Below are 18,041 nucleotides of genomic sequence, written 5' to 3' on the forward strand. Positions count from 1 at the left end.
AAGGAAATAGAAAATGAAAGAGTAGCTCAGTGGAACAGGAACAGTGATAAAGTTAGAGCAGCCAGAGAACGTGAAAATTCTTTTGGGTAAAGTGAAGCATTCACATGAAGAGCATTCAGTTTCCCTGATAAAATGTATTAAGAGTGTTTCTAATATGAATGTGAGAACATAGAGCCAACACAAACCTGATTACATTACTACAACTGTAATAAAAACAGAATGTAGAATGACATAAATGAAATTCCTTCTTCTTAAGGACTCAGAATTTTCACGGTTTGGTATTTTTTGTATGAAATATTGCACACAGGTTGACAGTGATCAAGCCCCACACCATTTAGCTGCTGAGAAATTGTGGTGGATTTGGTAAAGACTGAACAGATTTTAAACTCAATGCTAATTAAACACAGAGTTCACCCATACAGCTTCCCTCTTTGGACCTCCAACTCAGGGTGGTGATATATCCAACCTTAACCCTTCTTTTACTTTCAATATGTATATTTTCCATTGTGTCTTTAGTCTGTTTGAAATATAAGTAATAAAACTGGTAAAGTTTTGTGAGAGAGTTACTGTGTATAAATTTCCTGAGATCTGTGAAGTCTCAGCTATGGGTTGGTTAAGGAGTAGGTGAAACTATAACAGTGCAAGTTACAAAATGGAGTACATGGATTCACTATAGGTTAGAAACCTGGCTTCTCTAAATTCTTACCTTTCCCACAGACTTGTGAAATGTCCATAGATTTCATAGAGAGGAAGTCAATGGAGAGAGATACATTTATTTCTCAAGTTGAGAAGTTGCCCCACTGTGTTTTTTCTGACACTGAAGGTTGTCTTTTCCAACACCAACCAATTCTTTGATTTCCCAACAGCAATTGGATGACCAACGGTTCAATTCCATTCAATTCTGACACTCACTTCCCAGAGTTAGTACAGACCCCACATGGTCAGGGCTCAGCCCCAAAGACTGCCCCCATCTCAGATGCCAGCCACAAAAGGGGTGCCCAGGCAACCTGCACTTCTTCCCAGCCTACAACCACCCTCAAGTCTGACAGTTCACTGGAACAACTCACAGAACTCAGGAAAGCACTCAGATTTACTGGGTTAGTGTAAAGGATACAACTCAGGAACAGCCAAATGGAAGAGATTACCCAGGGCAAGGTACAGGGGAGAGGGGTGGTGCAAAGCTTCCATGCCTTCTCTGGGCCTGTCCCCTCCCAGCATATCAAAATGTTCATACCAGAAGCTCTCTGAATCTTGCTGTTTAAGAGTTTTTATGACTCAATCTCTAGTCCCTTTCTCCTCCCTAGAAGTTGGGATGATGGAGCTGAAAGTTTCCACTCTTTCATCATGTATTTGGTCTTTCTGGTGACCAGCAGCTTTTGGGAAGCTGTCTTGGGCTCTACTTTGAACCACCTGGTTAGCAGTTAGGTTTGGTTGACAGGGACTTTTTTGTGAATAACAAGAGATGGTCCTGTTGCCCCTGTGATTCAGGAAGTTCCAAGGGTCTTAGGGGCTCTGTGCCAGGAACCAGAGACAAAGACCAAATACATGTTTTTTATTATACCACACCTACTAATCTTCTTGATACATAAAGAGCTCCTAGGAATCAATGATAATTAGACCAGTAATACAAAACAAACAAACAAACAAACAGGCAAAGGATATGGGGTGGTCACAAAAAAGAAAATATGAATAATTTTAAACATATGAAAAGATCTCAACCTCACTCATAATAAAAGAAATGCAAATTAAAACTACCCTGAGAGACCATTCTTTTATGTTTCCGATTGGCAAAAATCCAGCATACCCTATTAGTGAGGCTGTAGGAGAACAGGCACTTTCATGAATTGGTCCAGTCCTTAAGAAAGCAATTTGGTACTCTCTGTCCAACTTACAAATATCTTTTAGTTCAACAACCCATTTCTAGGAATTTATTCTGTAGAAGAACCTGCATGTAAATATAATGCCCTATGTGTAGGGTTATTCACTGCGTATACTCCTTATGTATCCATCAATATGAGACTGGTTAAATCGACTATGGCACATCTGTACAATGGACCAGGCAGCTGTGAAAAGGTTGAAGAAGCTCTCAGTGTACAGAAATGGAAAGATTCCTAAGATAAATCATTCAGTGAAAAAATGAAGGTGTACAGTAGTGGATATTATATGAAAACCATCCCTGAACATACAAGTTGTTTACTGTGCTATGAATTCTTCACTCTCACTCCATTTTCTGTGTCAGTGCATCGTCATCAGTGGAGAAAGTGGCTCTGGGAAGACGGAAAGTGCCCACCTGATTGTTCAGCATTTGACTTTCTTGGGAAAGGTATTGACTACCTGTTTTATGTGTCGTGGCTAGAATCCTTGCCAGTGTAACTGCATATTGTATAAATGATGGGAATACTGGTTTTCATTAGTGGTTACATAACAACCTTCCATCTTTATTATGTTTACTTCCTAATAACGAGGCCTCTTAAGTTGTCAGCAGGCCATCCCTCTTCCACGTAGTGAGGAAAATAATGCCAGCACAAATTTACTAGATTATCAGCAATTTTTTATGTTTTCAATGTAATAGAAACATTTAGCCATTAAGTAGTAAAAGTGGTTAAACTCTAGGAACAGGATCAGGGAGAGCCACTAAGGCGATTAAAGGATTGGAAAATAGAAATCTTTGAGCAAAAGTTGAAGGAAATTTTTAGCTTGGGGAAATGGACATTGAAGGAATGACTTAAAAAATGGTCTAGCAGTTACTTAGACTCAGAATTAGTGTATTATGAAACTAAGAATTTGAGGAGTATTTTCTACAGATGAGGTTTAATGAACATTATAATGGATGACTGAGAAAAGTTATGGGATCCCTCTATATAAAACTCTTTGTAAACTGTTTAGGCATTTTTTCTGTCAAGGATTTTAAGTGAAGTGTGGCTGGATGTGAAAATCGATAACCTAATCTAGCGTCATGTGACGCCTGCACACCTGGGGAGTTGCTCGTCTGAGAAAACAGTGCTGGTGGTTGATGCTAATTGTCCCAAGTGAAGTTCTTCCCAAAAGGATAATGTGAATTTTGGGGGGTAAGGATGGGTGCCTGGCAATTTTGCTAAGGTAATATTTCTGGAAGCTCCTCTTAACTGTTGTCTGTTTGGCACAGGCCAATAATCAGACCTTGAGAGAGAAAATTCTGCAAGTGAACTCCCTGGTGGAAGCCTTTGGAAATGCGTGCACTGCCATCAATGACAATTCCAGCCGTTTTGGAAAATATCTGGAAATGATGTTTACACCAACCGGAGCTGTGATGGGGGCAAGAATCTCTGAATATCTACTTGAAAAATCCAGAGTCATAAAACAGGCAGTGTAGGTGCATTATTTTATCACTCTGTTTTTGCTCTGCAAGATACACCAGGAGGCTCTGGTAATCTTAATGGCTTCATTTCACCCTTATTCTTAGCACCCTGTGCCCCCCACCCCCACCGCCAAGCTGTCCAAGGACAAGGAATTATTTAAGCAAGGGTATGATAAGTGGTAATTTTTAACCTAAAAGATGTTTGCAGACCAAGTACAAATGGTTGGGGTGGGAGTACTTTGGGATTAGTATGCCCGTTTCTTTTGAGTTGGTTATATCAGGTAGAATTTAACAACATTGTGAACGTATAAATCATTAGGTACCAGGACACTTGGGCGGCCCAGTTGGTTGAGCATCCAGCTCCGGTCGAGCCCCGCTTCGGACTCCATGCTTGGCACGGGGTCTGCTTGAGATTCTCTCTCTCTCCCTCTCCTTCTGCTCTCTCAAATAAATAAATCTATAAAAAAATTAGATACCTTAACATTGAATTTGTTTATTAAAACACTGATAATATTCTACATACTAATTTTTTCCCTAGATTGAGAAAGGAAAAAAATGATTTTGTTTTAAGAAGAGTGGTCTAGCAATAGTGATCAATAGTATGGAATTCTCTGGATTCAAATGCTGGCTTTGACATTTACTGTCCTTTGTTATGTCACTTAACCTCTCTGTGCCTTATCTATGAAATGGAGATGCCAGTAGTGCCTACCTCCTGGGTTTGCTGTGAAGACTAATGAGTTCAGTTGTATAAAATTACTTTAAAAAGTGCCTTGTGTGGTACATATTATTAGAGGGCTATCTATGCTTTTTATTATTATTGCAGGACACCATACTTACTCAGGAGCATGGTGTCCTGTATTTTCAGTAGTTATCTACTGAATGCTTCTTGTATGCCAGTGTTGTGCTCCTTGCTGGAGTTGCAAGAGAAAGCAAAATAGACAAGGTTGCAGTATTCATGGAGCTCAGAGTGGATGGGGGATGGGGAGGGGGGAGGGGTGGGAGGATCACAGGCATTAAACAAATAAATAAACTTAAATGCAGAATGATTAGGATAAGCACTAGGAAACAATATAAGGTGCTATGAAGGTAAGAGAGGAGAAGGAAGGGCACACAACCTCGTCCAAGAAGAGAGGGGCTCCCTGTGTATGAGACAGTTAATCTGAGACCTGAGGATCACTGGGAGTTGGTCAGCAAGGTAGTGCTCCTCCCAATGAGGGAGATAGGCAAAGAGGAGCCTAAGACCAGATGATGCTGGGGTTTGGAACCAGGCTGGGGATTTGGAACCTTATTCCAAAGGCAGTAGGGGGGCACCTTGGTGGCTCAGTCAGTTAAATGGCTGCCTTCCGCTCAGGTCATGATCTTGGGGTCCTGGGATTGAGCCCTGCCTTGGGCTCCCTGCTCAGCGGGGAGTCTACTTGCCCCTCTCCCCCTGCCGCTCCCCCTGCTTGTGTGCTCTCGCGCGCGCTCTCTCTCTCTCTCTCTCTCTCTGTCAGATAAAATCTTAAAGAAAAAATAAAGACAGTAGGAAGCCATTTAATGTTTTCAAGCAGAGGAGTGACAAAACCCAAGTTGCATTTCAAATGATCACTCTGGCTTCAGTGGGGAAAATGGATTGGAGGAGATGCAGTAGGGATCGTGCTGAGACCATTAGGAGGCTGTCTGTTGCCAGATCCCTGTGAGACAGAATGTTGGCCTGGACTAAGCGTAGCAGTGGAGAGAGAGGTGGAGAGAAGTGGATGAATCTGAGAGCTACTGTCCAAGGAGAATCCACAGCACCTGTTCTGGGGTCAGAACTCAAGCGTCCTCCTCTGCAGTTTCCTCACAGAATAGGGGCTGGCATGCAAGTAAACAAATGAACAAAAAGACAGAGTGAGAGTTATTTTAGCTTCCCTGTGGCTTCTTGATTAATTTTTATGAGGTCCCTGGCTTCTTTCTCCCCAAATTAGGGTGGTTTTAAAGTTTATGGAGCTACCTCTGACAGAATGGAAAATACGGTTTTCTGTGTACAAATGTCTTTTACAAAGATAATATGAAGAGGGTTCTAATCACAGCTATGTCCCTTATTGTTTATGTCACTTAATGTAATATCCTCATATGTTATTTTCCTTATATGCCAAAAGGTCTTAATAAAGTCACCTATACAAGGCTGTTATGAGAATCAAATGAGATATGTGATTTATACCAAACATAGAATCTGAAACATAATAGGTATCTAATATAACATTATGATTATTAAACTACTATTCAATATGATAACAGTGATGAGGTAAAATAGACTGAAGATATTGGGTGAGGGGAGAAAATGGGGCTTGTGCAGGTCCTGTTCAACTCACCTTTCTCGCCTGCTCCTTTCCAGGCACATGTAGGATTTCCCTTTTAGGTACCCTGGGGTTGGATGTGGTCATATGACCAGTTCTGGCAAATGAGCATTTAATGGCAAGACCCTCTGGCAAAGTGCAAGATGGTGGCTACTGCATCACTCTGGGCCCATGAGTGACTATGATGAGCACACTCCCTTCCCTTTGCTGGCCCTCAGTGGACATGTACCCTGAGCAAGAAGTAACCTTCTGTTGAGTTAAGCCACTAAGATCTTTGGGATGTTTGTTATTGCAACAAAACCTAGCCAAACCTGATAGATACAGGGATGAAAACTAAACTGAATTTATGTTAAGGGTGCATATTGGTAGGCAATATTCAGAAGAATTGAACACTAGAAATATCTGCAAAAAAACTATAAGAAGGCAAGAGCAAGATGGGTCAGCTGAAGCCTGCACATTTATCAGAGTTTAAAAAATAAGTGATATTTGTACCAAGCATACTGACTAATAAAGCTCTAAAAGGGCTTTACCATCTCCGTGAATAGTGCCATCATCCTTAGATGCTCAAGTTAAATACCTAGGAGGCAGACTCCATATCCCTTGCCCTCACCACCTTCATTCATTCTCTCAAGATGTTCTTTCAGTTGTTCCTCCAAATAAATCTTTAATCTTACCCTTCTTCTCCATCATCACTATCATCACTACTTATCCAAGTCACTTGCTGTCTCACCTGGACCTCCTGACTCGTCTTCCTGTATCCATCTTGGCTTCTTACAGTCTAGTCTTCATCCTGCAGCTAGAATGTACTTTTTTCAACATGGATCTATTCATGTCATACACTTACAGTGCACCTTGGCTCCAGTTTAAACTGCTTCAAAGAATTCTAATTGCCTAATCAACAAAGTTCTGATTATGGCCTAACAAGGCTTGGTGTGGGCTGGCCCTGCCCGCCCCCTTCTCACTAGCAGTTTCTTTTTTTTTTTTTTTTTTTTGGTTCTATGTGGGTATCATGCTCAGAGCCCTTGTGTATATGTTGCTCCCTGTCTTTGGAATGCTTTTCCCCCTTCTTTCTGTAGCTCTTCCTAACCCCTTCTCATGTTTCAGTGTTTGGCTTAAGTGTTATTTCTCCTGACTTGATACAATTAGCCCTTATCCCCCCACATTATTCTTCATCTCAGCCTTTTGTTTGTTTCAAAGCCCTCATCACACGTTTCCTTGTTTCCTCTAACTCCATCACTAGAAGGAAAGCTCCAGAAGACATGAAATCTCATAGTCTTGTATCCCTGGCACCATGGTGCCGTGCCCACCATGACTGGCACTTGGTAAACTTATTAGTTGAGGGAACAAATGAGTGAGAAATGGCAAACAGAGGCATCTAGAATACAGGGCCGGAATAAGAACACACCAGAAGAGCTATGACAGGATAAATGACCAAAGGAAGACCAGGATACCCAGGAGAAACTGAAGAAAAGAGTGGGGCCCATGTTACAGAAGGGAACAAGGAGTAGAAAGAAGATTTCTTTCCATAGAGCTAAGTTGACCAAGGTGAGGATTTGCCAAATCCTAGGGGTATCAACAGAAGAGACAGTCCTCCTCCAGAGGAAGGAAAGGGATCCAGAGCAGGGCTTTTCAAACTGTCTATGCTGAAGGACCAGTTAAAAAAATTCTCCATCCGTTGTGAGCTAATAACCTTGTAAAACGTAATGAAAATGAATTATCCAAAGAATTATTATATTCTTGGAAGTCATGGCAATGTCACTTGCTATAAAATGTCTAGACATGTATGCTGACAGCAATCCACAGACCACACTTAGAGTAGCACATATCTGAAAGGACCTTGGCCAATATGGCCTAAAAGAGGGTGGAGGACAGGAGACCAGGGGACTGGTGCATGCCGCTTTGAAAGAATACAAGTTTGAAAGAGTGGAGACCTCAGTTCTGGAACCAGTTCTGCTCCCTAACTTGCCATTGGACTGGAGAGCCACTTCCGGTCTGGGGCTCCAGTAAAATAGGGAGATTGGCTGATATCTCTCTAAGCTGGATATCACTGTCTCTTAAGCAGCGTGGACTACAAACAGAAAGCAAGTGGCACCGATGCATAGTCTTTTGGGCTGTGCTAGAATGATCTCTAAACATGTGTAACCTGAGCTGTTAAGTATGAATGTTCCATTCTGTAAAACCTCCTTCTGCGTAAAGATAAGTGTGTTTCATAATGTGACACTGTGACAATTACTATACTAATCCTATCACTATTCCTGTTCTATAATTGGGATGTGGCCTATTTAATTTGCATATTTCAAAATACAGATTTGCTACAGGATAGTATTTTTCACAGAAAGGAAATGGTGTAAATTACTTGAAGTACGGGAGCAGAATATGTTATTAATAATATCCCCTCCCCCCTTTTTTCAGGGGAGAGAAAAATTTTCATATATTTTACTACATTTATGCTGGTCTTTATCACCAGAAGAAACTTTCTGAGTTCAGACTTCCTGAGGAAAAGCCTCCTAGGTAAGCATAAGGGGTTTTAGTTGTTGATTTTTAATGAATGTGTAACTAGCAATTGAGAAAACTTAGAAATAAATGGAACTGTTTTTCCTAACTGGACATTGGTGTCTCTTAAGTTGAAATACCCAGGATGAGACAGCGGGAACTACATCTCACCATTTTCATTTTCGAGAAAGTTCAGAAACTTAACTGCAGCCAGTTTACTCCACCATGTGCACACTTATTCCACTTCACTATTAGACTGAAAGGGAAATGCCCTGGTGAAGAAGGAGCCCAGTGATGCCCTGGTATTCGGGGTGCTATTTGCCAAGTCAGTGCTCATTGTATTTGGTCATACTCCATTTAGGTATATAGCTGATGAAACTGGAAGGGTGATACACGACATAACTTCCAAGGAGTCTTACAGAAGACAGTTTGAAGCAATTCAGCATTGTTTCAGGATTATAGGGTTCACTGACAAGGTAAGTGATTGTCAAGGGAAAAAGAAACTCAAGTGTTCATATTCTTGGATCAATGTGAGCGAAGATGTGAATGTTCTAACTTGGAGGAGGATCCTTTCTTTTCACCTGTCATCTGATCATGTATAAGTTCTTGCTCCTCAGAGTATGATTGGAGGACCAGAAATATTGTCATCACCTGGGAGCTTGTTTGAAATGCAGACTCTCAGGGCACCTGGGTGGCTCAGTCAGTTAAGTGTCCAACTTTTGATTTTCGGGTCTGGTCATGGTCTTAGGGTTGTGGGATCAAGCCCCGAGTTGGGCTCTACACTCAGTGGGGAGTTTGCTTGAGATTCTCTCTCTCCCTCCGCCTCTTCCTGTCCCGCATGCACTCTCTCTCTCAAACAAATAAATAAATCTTAAAAAAAAAAAAGGAAAAAAAAGAAATGCAGATTCTCAAAAAAAAAAAATCAAAGGTGAGGGGGGCAGCATCTGGGTGGCTCAGTCATTTAAATGTTTGAATCTTAATTTCGGCTCAGGTCCTGATCGCAGGGTCATGGGATTAAGTCCTACATTGGGCTCCCTGCTGGGATTGGAGCCTGCTTAGGATTTTCTCTCCCTCTGCCCCTCCCTGCCCTCCCTCTCTAAAAAAAAAAAAAAAAAAAAAGAAAGAAAGAAAGAAAGAAATGCAGAGTCTGCAAAGACTCTCAGGTCCATCTAAGAATGGCTGAACCAGAATCTGATTTTTAACAAGATGCACAGGTGAATATTAAAGTAGAAGTACTGTTGTAAGTGCCTCCTGCCTGTGAATTGTTAGCATGGTTATCAGTTCACTACAGCTATGATAACAAACACCAAAACAATACTGCCCTTTCCTGGGTTGGGGTTGTTCCAGCCATTAAAGTGAATTGTGTAAAAGAAGTACAGGGATATGTAGGTTACACCCAGTCACAGAAATGTATTTGTGCAAGTAGCTCCTTGTGCACCAGAACAAATTAATTTATTATTTTTTTTAAAGATTTTATTTATTTATTTGACAGAGAGAGAGACAGTGAGAGAGGAAACACAAGCAGGAGGAGCGGGAGAGGGAGAAGCAGGCTTCCTGCCAAGCAGGGAGCCCGATGCGGGGCTCGATCCCAGGACCCCGGGATCATGACCTGAGCCGAAGGCAGACGCTTAACGACTGAGCCACCCAGGCGCCCCAGAACAAATTGATTTAAACCTTTTCAACTTTCTTGCAGTCACTTCCTTCTCTATGGTACACAGATGCACATTATTACCTCTAGCTCTAAGTACTGTACTACTCTTACTAGATACAGGCTGTCTCTATTAAATATATGCCAGGGGTGACAGAAGATATTTATAACCCTAGGTTCAAATATTATTCTGTGATACATTTATGTCATAGTTTCTGGGCTTCATGCCATCAATTTGGCAAAATACACAGATTCTTTTGCTTTTTCAACAAAGGTGGTGAATGATTAGGAGGTAGGTGAGAGTGTTAAATCTTAAGGGATTAGATTACAAGACACTCCAGTTACCCTGGGACAGCCACTCTAGGTAAAGGATTGCTTCTGTAATCTAATGAGTTTGGCCAGCCCTTCCCTCCCCAGCATGGCTGATTTTAGTCATAATAATATCTTCCTTTTTTCTAGCCAGCTGTTAATTTTCTCTTTTGGCCTCCCACTGACTTTAGACTGACAGACAGTGGAAAATCCCAAAGGTCAGATAAAAACAGAACTATATTTCCCTTGGCTCCTTAGAGGAGAGCAGTTAAACAGGTACCAGCCTTATTAAAGGACCTTTATGGTTATTAATTTATGGAGCTGGTTATTATCAAATTGCATCACCAGAAGAGTCCAAGCATGGTGGAGATGGCAGTAGAACGATTTAAGGTCACCTGGCTCATGCCAAAGTGTTCAGGGCATACTACCTTAAAAGGGTACAGGAACAGATAGAGAAATTAGCCATAAGGTTATAATATTTTGCTTTTGTGGTGCCTGGGTGGCTCAGTCGGTTAAGTGTCTGACTCTTTGTTTTGGCTCAGGTCATGATCTCAGGGTCATTAGATCCAGCCCCATGTCAGGCTCCATGTGCAGTGTGGAGTCTGCTTGAGATTCTCTCCCTCTCCCTCTGCCCCTCTTCCTGCCTGTGCACATGCACATTCTCTTTCTCTAAAATAAATAAAATCTTCAAAAATATTTTGCTTTCTATGAGTGTAAAGATAGTTATACAATACTGTGAAGAGATTAGTCCTAGCTTTAAAAGGTGTATGATGGCTCTGTTCTAATAATAAAAATGTACTGCAAATAACACTTAAACAGATGCTGTTTTAAGATAACAAAATTAAAAACAAAAATATGCTAAGTATGTGTCCTTGAAATAAGCCATCTCTAACCCTTGTGGAAAAAAAGAGTAGAAATGAATGAATGCATGAATAAATATGAAAAGAAAGAAATGTAAAAAGTGGTAGACATACTTAATTTCTGCCTGATCTTGACTGTAAAATGAATAACCATAATGTAATTATATGTATGCATATATGTTCTCCATGTCCCATATTAATTCATATTGGAAATAAACCAATTTATGTCAGTTAGCAACCTTGGAAATGGAAGGAAGAGGCTGGCTCGTATCTCCCTGACCCTAAATTTTTTGGTTATATCTTTCTCTTTTTGCTGAATTCACTCAATTCGCTTTATGAACTCAAAGTAGTTTGACTAAGATCAGAAAGATTCAGTTGAATGTCGTCAGGGAACAGATGCCAAATAGCTGATGTATCTTAAATGAACAGGTCAATTTAATAAAAATTATGGTCACCCTTCTTTCTTACAATGTCATTAGTTCCCTGCAGGAATCTTCATAGTATTCTTCAGATTCTCCCAAACTCCTACAGCAAAATTTTGGGAGTAGCAAACCATAATATGGACTCAAGAGCATGAATTTTAATTCTGGCGCCCCAGCCAAAAGTATCTGAAAGAACACTTGACCCTGACTTTATTGTAAAGAAACCTCCCTGGTAGAAGGAGACTTCCACTAACAATGATGGTTCCCTGCAGGGGATTGGGCAGGGGTGGGATTATACCTAAAACCCTATTATGAAGATCCAGGCTTTTGGAGTCCTATTTTTTGAGTCAAACCATATTATTTCTGTTTAATATTATGCTTGTCTTACTGGTATATGAATTATCATAACATACTTATATTTAATACTACATGAAAACATTTTGGCAGATTATCTGCATGACGGTCAACATTGGATGTTTACTGCAGATCCCTTGATGAAGATGTTGGGGAGAAGGCTTTGAGATTGGGGCAAAATTTTTTCCCTTTCTTCAAGCTAGATTATGAATTTGGGAGAGTATTGCTGAAAAGAGACTGAAGGGTTATATGTTAAAATGTAAATTGGGGATTTCCAATGTCTTAATGACAGATAATAGGACTTACCATTGACTTTTTTTACACTACTTTATTGATGTATGATTGATATACCCCCCAAATATTTTTAAAAACCAATCATTGGCTTTCAAGATACAAATATTATAAACCTCTGAAAAGGGAATTGAAGAAAGGTGTTGGGATAGAGCCCATAAGGGAGAAGACCATTTAATTCGGCCTAATGTGGTGCTTAGGGCAAGAACTGGTGAAAAACTAGAGACTTAAAAAAGGAAATAAGGTAGAGAGATAGAGGGCAAGACAATTTCTGGGAAGTTACCAGGGAAACAACTATCATGAGATGCTTGTGAACCAAGCTAGGAGCAACTTCCTTAATCAGCTCCAGGCTAACAGAAAACGAAGGTCCTTTTCAATGTTCTTCTTAGCCTCAACTTTATTGAGAGAATACCTACATCAGTGAAAGGAGTGTCTTCTGAGAAAAAGAAAGAAGAAGCAAGGGCACCTGGGTGGCTCAGGTCATGATCCCGGGGGTCCTGGGATCGGGCCCCACATCGGGCTCCCTCCTCAGCGGGAGCCTGCTTCTCCCCCTCCCTCTGCCTGCCACTCCCCCTGCTTGTGCTCTCCCTCTGTCAAATAAATAAATAAAAACTTAAAAAAAAAAAAAAAAGCAAAGCCCATCCTGCATGGGATGTTGATAGAGAAAGGCTCTTTCTTCCCCACTTCTACTGATTGGTGGTAAAAACGAATTCATACTCATCAACAATGAATTGGGAAACCAGCTGGAGGAGTCATTAATCTTCTTGATAGTATTTCCTGTCCTAAATGAGGTTATTTTGTTTTATCATATAGAAAATAGAAACATAAGAAATAAAAAGCATCATAGCAAGATTTGGTAACAGAGGCAGGGATGCCTGGAAAGGTGCATAGGTGGAGATCGGGCAAGACAAAATGAGCAAAGTGAGGAAGGTGAAAATCCTCAGGCTAGCTGTAGGGAGAAAAGAGACTGGATCAAGAAGTTCTGGGTGGGGGTGTGTGTGTGTGGGGGGGTAGAGGTGTAACCCCCACAGATGAACATGCTACTAATCGTCTTCCATCATGACTGTATGTGGGTGATGTTTTGACTTGAACATAAAGGTGGATGTAGATTCCTAGGCCAGAGAGCTAATTAATAATGCAAGGGTAAGACTAAAGGAGTCAAGTGGAATAGCCTAGAAATGTAACATAAAAAGCACCCTGCGTCTAATTCCTCCACAATGAGGTCAGCTTTGGATACCCTTCTCAAGTTCCCCTCTCTGACCCAAGGAAGGAGACCCAGCCTACCATTGGCTTCAGTCATTCACAGTGTTTGAACCCCAAAGTTTTCACTGAAGGTCATGGGTAGTGTTCTTTTTTAAAAGAGGAAATGTCTGAGCATTGTGCTGAAGAGAATATTGCCAGAGAAACAACCAGGGGAGAACTGCCGTTTCTTTTGGGGATAATCCCCCTAGTGGTGAAATGCCTGGAAGCCCTGTTTTGGGAGGTTTCATGGCTTACACTGTCATATAGGAGTGTGTGTGTGTTAGAGGAAATATTTTTTTCTAAGAGTATTGAAATAGGTAAGTTTTTGAGATAACTGGACATAGAAATAACAGATCTAGAACTCACTGCTGTAGAGTTTGTGTTTACCCTCTGGGAAGTTGCTTGCTTGTTGCATTTCCGAGCCTCACATTGTATTGATCAAGGTGATGAGATCTGTCATGTTAAATCCAGACTAATCCCAGAAAACCCATTTGGTAGATGTTCTCCTTAGCCAGTCTTAAGTTGTGTGATTAAAACAGTGATTTTTTTTTTTTAATTTTATTTATTTATTTGAGAGAGAGAGCACATGAGAGGGGGGAGGGTCAGAGGGAGAAGCAGACTCCCCGCTGAGCAGGGAGCCCGATGTGGGACTCGATCCCAGGACTCCAGGATCATGACCTGAGCCAAAGGCAGTCGCTTAACCAACTGAGCCACCCAGGCGCCCTAAAACAGTGATTTTTGACATCAAAAACATGACATCTTGCCTTTGATTTAGAAGTTTGAAGAACAATATCTGTAGTAGAAGCCTGGTTTAAAATCCTCATTTGTCTTTGTAGCATTATCAGGTATCCAGCAGATGTCACTATTACAGTCTGTGTTCAGTTGTTGGCTTTACTGAATAATGTTCAGAGGAAGGCTCACTTTGGGAACAATGCTTAATCAATGGTCTAATGACAGTTCTTATTAGTTTGCTGCTGTGTATAGTACTAAATCAAGTTTCTTACCTGAGTATATTTTGTGGAAGTACCTTTCTCTAGCTATAAGCATAAGATGCAGAAATTTCCTGGCTATATATTTGCCTACCTACAGGAAATACATATGTTTAAATAAATAAATGCACTTTATTTTTTTACCATTAATGCTACTTATGTATTGAACTTTCAATATAAAATAGGACTTAGATGATCTGTATTTGCTCACAATACTTCTGACATCAAATGCATGGAGTTTTTTTCCCCTCACACCAACCAATTCTCCTACAATTCGGTTCACTTCTGATACTGTCTACCTGGAGTTAACATCAGATCACATAAGTTAGGGGCTTAGTTCCACAAGATTGCCCCCACTTCAGACACTAATTGCAAGTCCTAGGGTTCATCTACTGACCAAGTGGCTATGAAATGGGAGGTTTAGGGTCCCAATAACCCAAACTTGAGTTTAATAATTGGATAGGACTCAAAAAACTTGGGAAAACAGTTTACTTAGTATTACTGGTTTATTACAAAGGATACAACTCAGGAACAGCCAAATGGAAGAGATGCATAGGGCAAGGTAAAGGGAAAGGGGGTACTACCTCCTCTTACCACTTCGCACAGGCTGAAAGTGTTCTGGACCTCATCAATTAGAGATTTTAATGGAGGCTCCATTACATAGGCATAAATGATTAAATTATTGTCAGTTGGTGATTAACTCAATCTCCAGCCCTTCTCACCTCCCTGGAAGTCCAGGGTTCAGCTAAAAATCCCAGCCCTTTAATCACATATGTGGTCTCTCTAGCAACCAGCCCTATTCCCCAAGAGTTACCTCATTGGCACAAACTCAGTTATGGTTGAGGGCCTTATTATGAATAACAGAGGATACTCCTTTAATACCTGTTACTCATAATTCCATGGGTTGTTTAGCTCTTGTGCCAGAAATTGGTGTGAAGACCAAATATATGTTTTTATTATATCACAGTATCACAGATAATTTCTAGTGAGTCAGAATATTTCCTGATGTCATTCATAATTATATACTCCATTATTTAACTTCAGAATGTTCAGTGAACCATCAGTGAATGTCCTGATAACTTTTTCATAAAAGCTGTTTTCAAAAGTGGTTAAAGATACCTCTCTCTTATTTTGAAGAAAGAACATACCTGAATTTGGGTGCTGGTATTAGTTATTATAAATGGCTAAAAGTGGCTTAAAGAACAAAGAACATCAGTTGTCTCTTATGGAAGCACTTCAAAGTAAGAGGTTCGTGTTGCAGAACAACTTTGTTCCATGCAGTCATTGGTCTCAGGAATCCTAGTCAACTGTGTAGTTGAGGCTGGGTTGTTGGGAGGTCCAGCCAGCAATAATGGGAAAGAAAGCATGGAGGAGGCATGCTTGCTTCTGTAAGGTTGGGCTCCAAAGTCACGCACATCTTTCTACTTGCTCCTTTGTTGAGAATTGAGTTCCACTGCCTAACTGCAAGGGAGCTTTGGAAACTTGTTCGTGTGCCCAGGAAAAGGGGGGATGACGGACTTTGGTGGACAGCTAGCAGTGCTAGTGGTTTGTTGGTTTGATTGGCAATGACCAAACATGGTTCTTGCTGTCCTTTTCAGGAGGTGCACTCAGTGTACAGAATTTTGGCTGGGATTTTGAATATTGGAAGCATTGAGTTTGCAGCTATTTCCTCTCAACATCAAACCGATAAAAGTGAGGTGCCCAATGCTGAAGCTTTGGAAAGTGGTAATTGTTTGATGTCTGTGCACTGTATAGCAAAAATGCATGTTTCTTTCACTTTGATAGTTTCTCAAGATGCTGTAAAGTATAGTGTGGGTTTTTTCACTAAGTAGGATTCTCCAAAGGATGTCTTGTAGAACATCAGTATTCTTTTCATAAGCTGCAAATAAATGAAAAGAAATTCTGTAGCAGGTAACTTTTGGCAGTGGTGTCAACACTGGCTACTTTTGAAAATCATCTACAGTTTTTTGAAAAAATATAAGAGGTAGATCCCTGTCTGAAGCCACTGAATCAGCATCTGGATAAGCAGGCACCTATTTATTTTTTAAGGTTCTATAGGTAATAATGGTGACACAAGGAATGAGAATCCTGAGTTAGAAAAAAAGTGATTTAAATAAACACCCTTTGTGTTAAACTGCAGCATCTTTTACTGCCTTTAATACATTACTGTGCTTTGTGACTCTTGAAAAGAATATAGTCCCCAGCTATCTGACCAAAGCCCATAATCTCCTCTCACTTTTTCTCATCAAACACCTGTGAAGAGCTTTCAGAACCGCTTGGGAGATACTGTGTCCGTCTGGATACTTCTTGGGGTTGGGGACCTGGCTTATTTACTTTTGCATCTGAAGTGCCTAGGCACAGCCTAGGACATCATAGATGTTGAGACAGTGCTGGCTGGCTGGCTGGATGGTTGGCTGGCTGGCTGGATGACTCGCTGGTGGCTGGTTGGCTGGCTGGATGACTACGTTCTCTGCTGTCATCCTTACCTTTTATTGCAGCTGCCTCCGTTCTCTGCATCAGCCCCGAAGAACTCCAAGAGGCCCTTATCTCACACTGTGTGGTCACCCGCGGTGAGACAATCGTCCGAGCCAATACTGTCGACAGGGCTGTCGATGTCCGAGATGCCATGTCCAAAGCCCTGTATGGGAGGCTCTTCAGTTGGATTGTCAATCGCATCAATACACTCCTGCAGCCAGATGGAAACATATGGCAAGTTCCCTCAGGAAGCAGAGGCCTTGGGAGAGCTGTCAGCGACCCCAGTGTCTCTCAGAGTTTGCAGGAGGAAGCATTCGGTCCTCTCCTGAGTTTTCTTTAATGAAGCTCTCATGTCTTTTCCTCTAAAAGGAGAATGGGATCCAGGAGAATGGAAGAGGCACATGACTGACAGAGCTATTATAGTGTAGTGTTTAAGAGAACAGGCTTGAATGGGAGCTGGGCAAACTGGGTTCGCATTTCAGCTCTACACTTTGATCAGCCCCCATACTCTAAGTCACTGTTTTCTCCTCTGTAAAATGAGGGTAATAATATTCTCCTCATAGGGTTGTTTTTAGAATGAGACATTTCATGAAAAGTTTTAAAGCACAGGATCTTATAATATTATTGCTGCTACTACTACCTTTTCTTTCCTAAGCATTAGTGGTTTCTATATTGTGGAAAAATTGACAGCATCAAATTCTAAAGAGTATTCTTCCAATTAAGCCTAATGGGTGGGAAGGTCGAAGAATGAATGGGCAGCAGTTCTAGCCTCTTCGAACAGAGTGGTTCCTCTCTAATCTCTATCTGGAACTTCTGAGTGAGATTTTAAAGGATTCTACTGCTTAAAAAAAAAAGCTGGAAACACTGTTGAGAGACTGAAGGAATGAATGGTTTAAGACACAAACTATTTCTTCCCTTAGAGGCAGCTGAATGCTGCTTTTCTGTAAGTGGGTGCATATGTTGGTAAACACTTGGGCATATATATTTTCATCATCTTGAGATGAATGTTTCCTTCCCTAAAAGCCTGTTTTCTTCTCTCCCATGCAGTAGTGCAGATGATGGTATGAATGTAGGGATCTTGGATATTTTTGGATTCGAGAACTTTCGGAGAAATTCATTTGAACAGCTCTGCATAAACATCGCCAATGAGCAAATCCAGTACTATTTCAACCAGCACGTTTTTGCTCTCGAGCAGGTAATAGTGAACTCTGAAGTAGTTAAACCTGATGGGGAAGGTGTCTCCAAGCTGCCCACAATTTGAAGGAGGAACCCTGTTAGGCTAACAGGTAAAAGATCCTAAGGA

At 41.0% G+C, this 18,041-nt stretch overlaps 1 protein-coding gene across 1 annotated transcript in view; it reads left to right on the top strand.

Moving 5' to 3' along the window:
* The window catches only part of MYO3B (myosin IIIB), a 388,457-nt gene that overhangs the window by 164,230 nt on the left and 206,186 nt on the right, over positions 1-18,041 (top strand). Inside the window, exons 12-18 of the mRNA XM_027591480.2 lie at positions 2,240-2,323; positions 3,146-3,348; positions 8,068-8,166; positions 8,510-8,624; positions 15,862-15,988; positions 16,762-16,972; positions 17,786-17,933. Coding sequence (XP_027447281.1) covers positions 2,240-2,323; positions 3,146-3,348; positions 8,068-8,166; positions 8,510-8,624; positions 15,862-15,988; positions 16,762-16,972; positions 17,786-17,933 — 987 coding nt within the window. The remainder of the gene's footprint in view (positions 1-2,239; positions 2,324-3,145; positions 3,349-8,067; positions 8,167-8,509; positions 8,625-15,861; positions 15,989-16,761; positions 16,973-17,785; positions 17,934-18,041) is intronic.

The sequence above is a fragment of the Zalophus californianus genome, chromosome 3 (assembly GCF_009762305.2).
Source record: "Zalophus californianus isolate mZalCal1 chromosome 3, mZalCal1.pri.v2, whole genome shotgun sequence".
NCBI lineage: Eukaryota > Metazoa > Chordata > Mammalia > Carnivora > Otariidae > Zalophus > Zalophus californianus.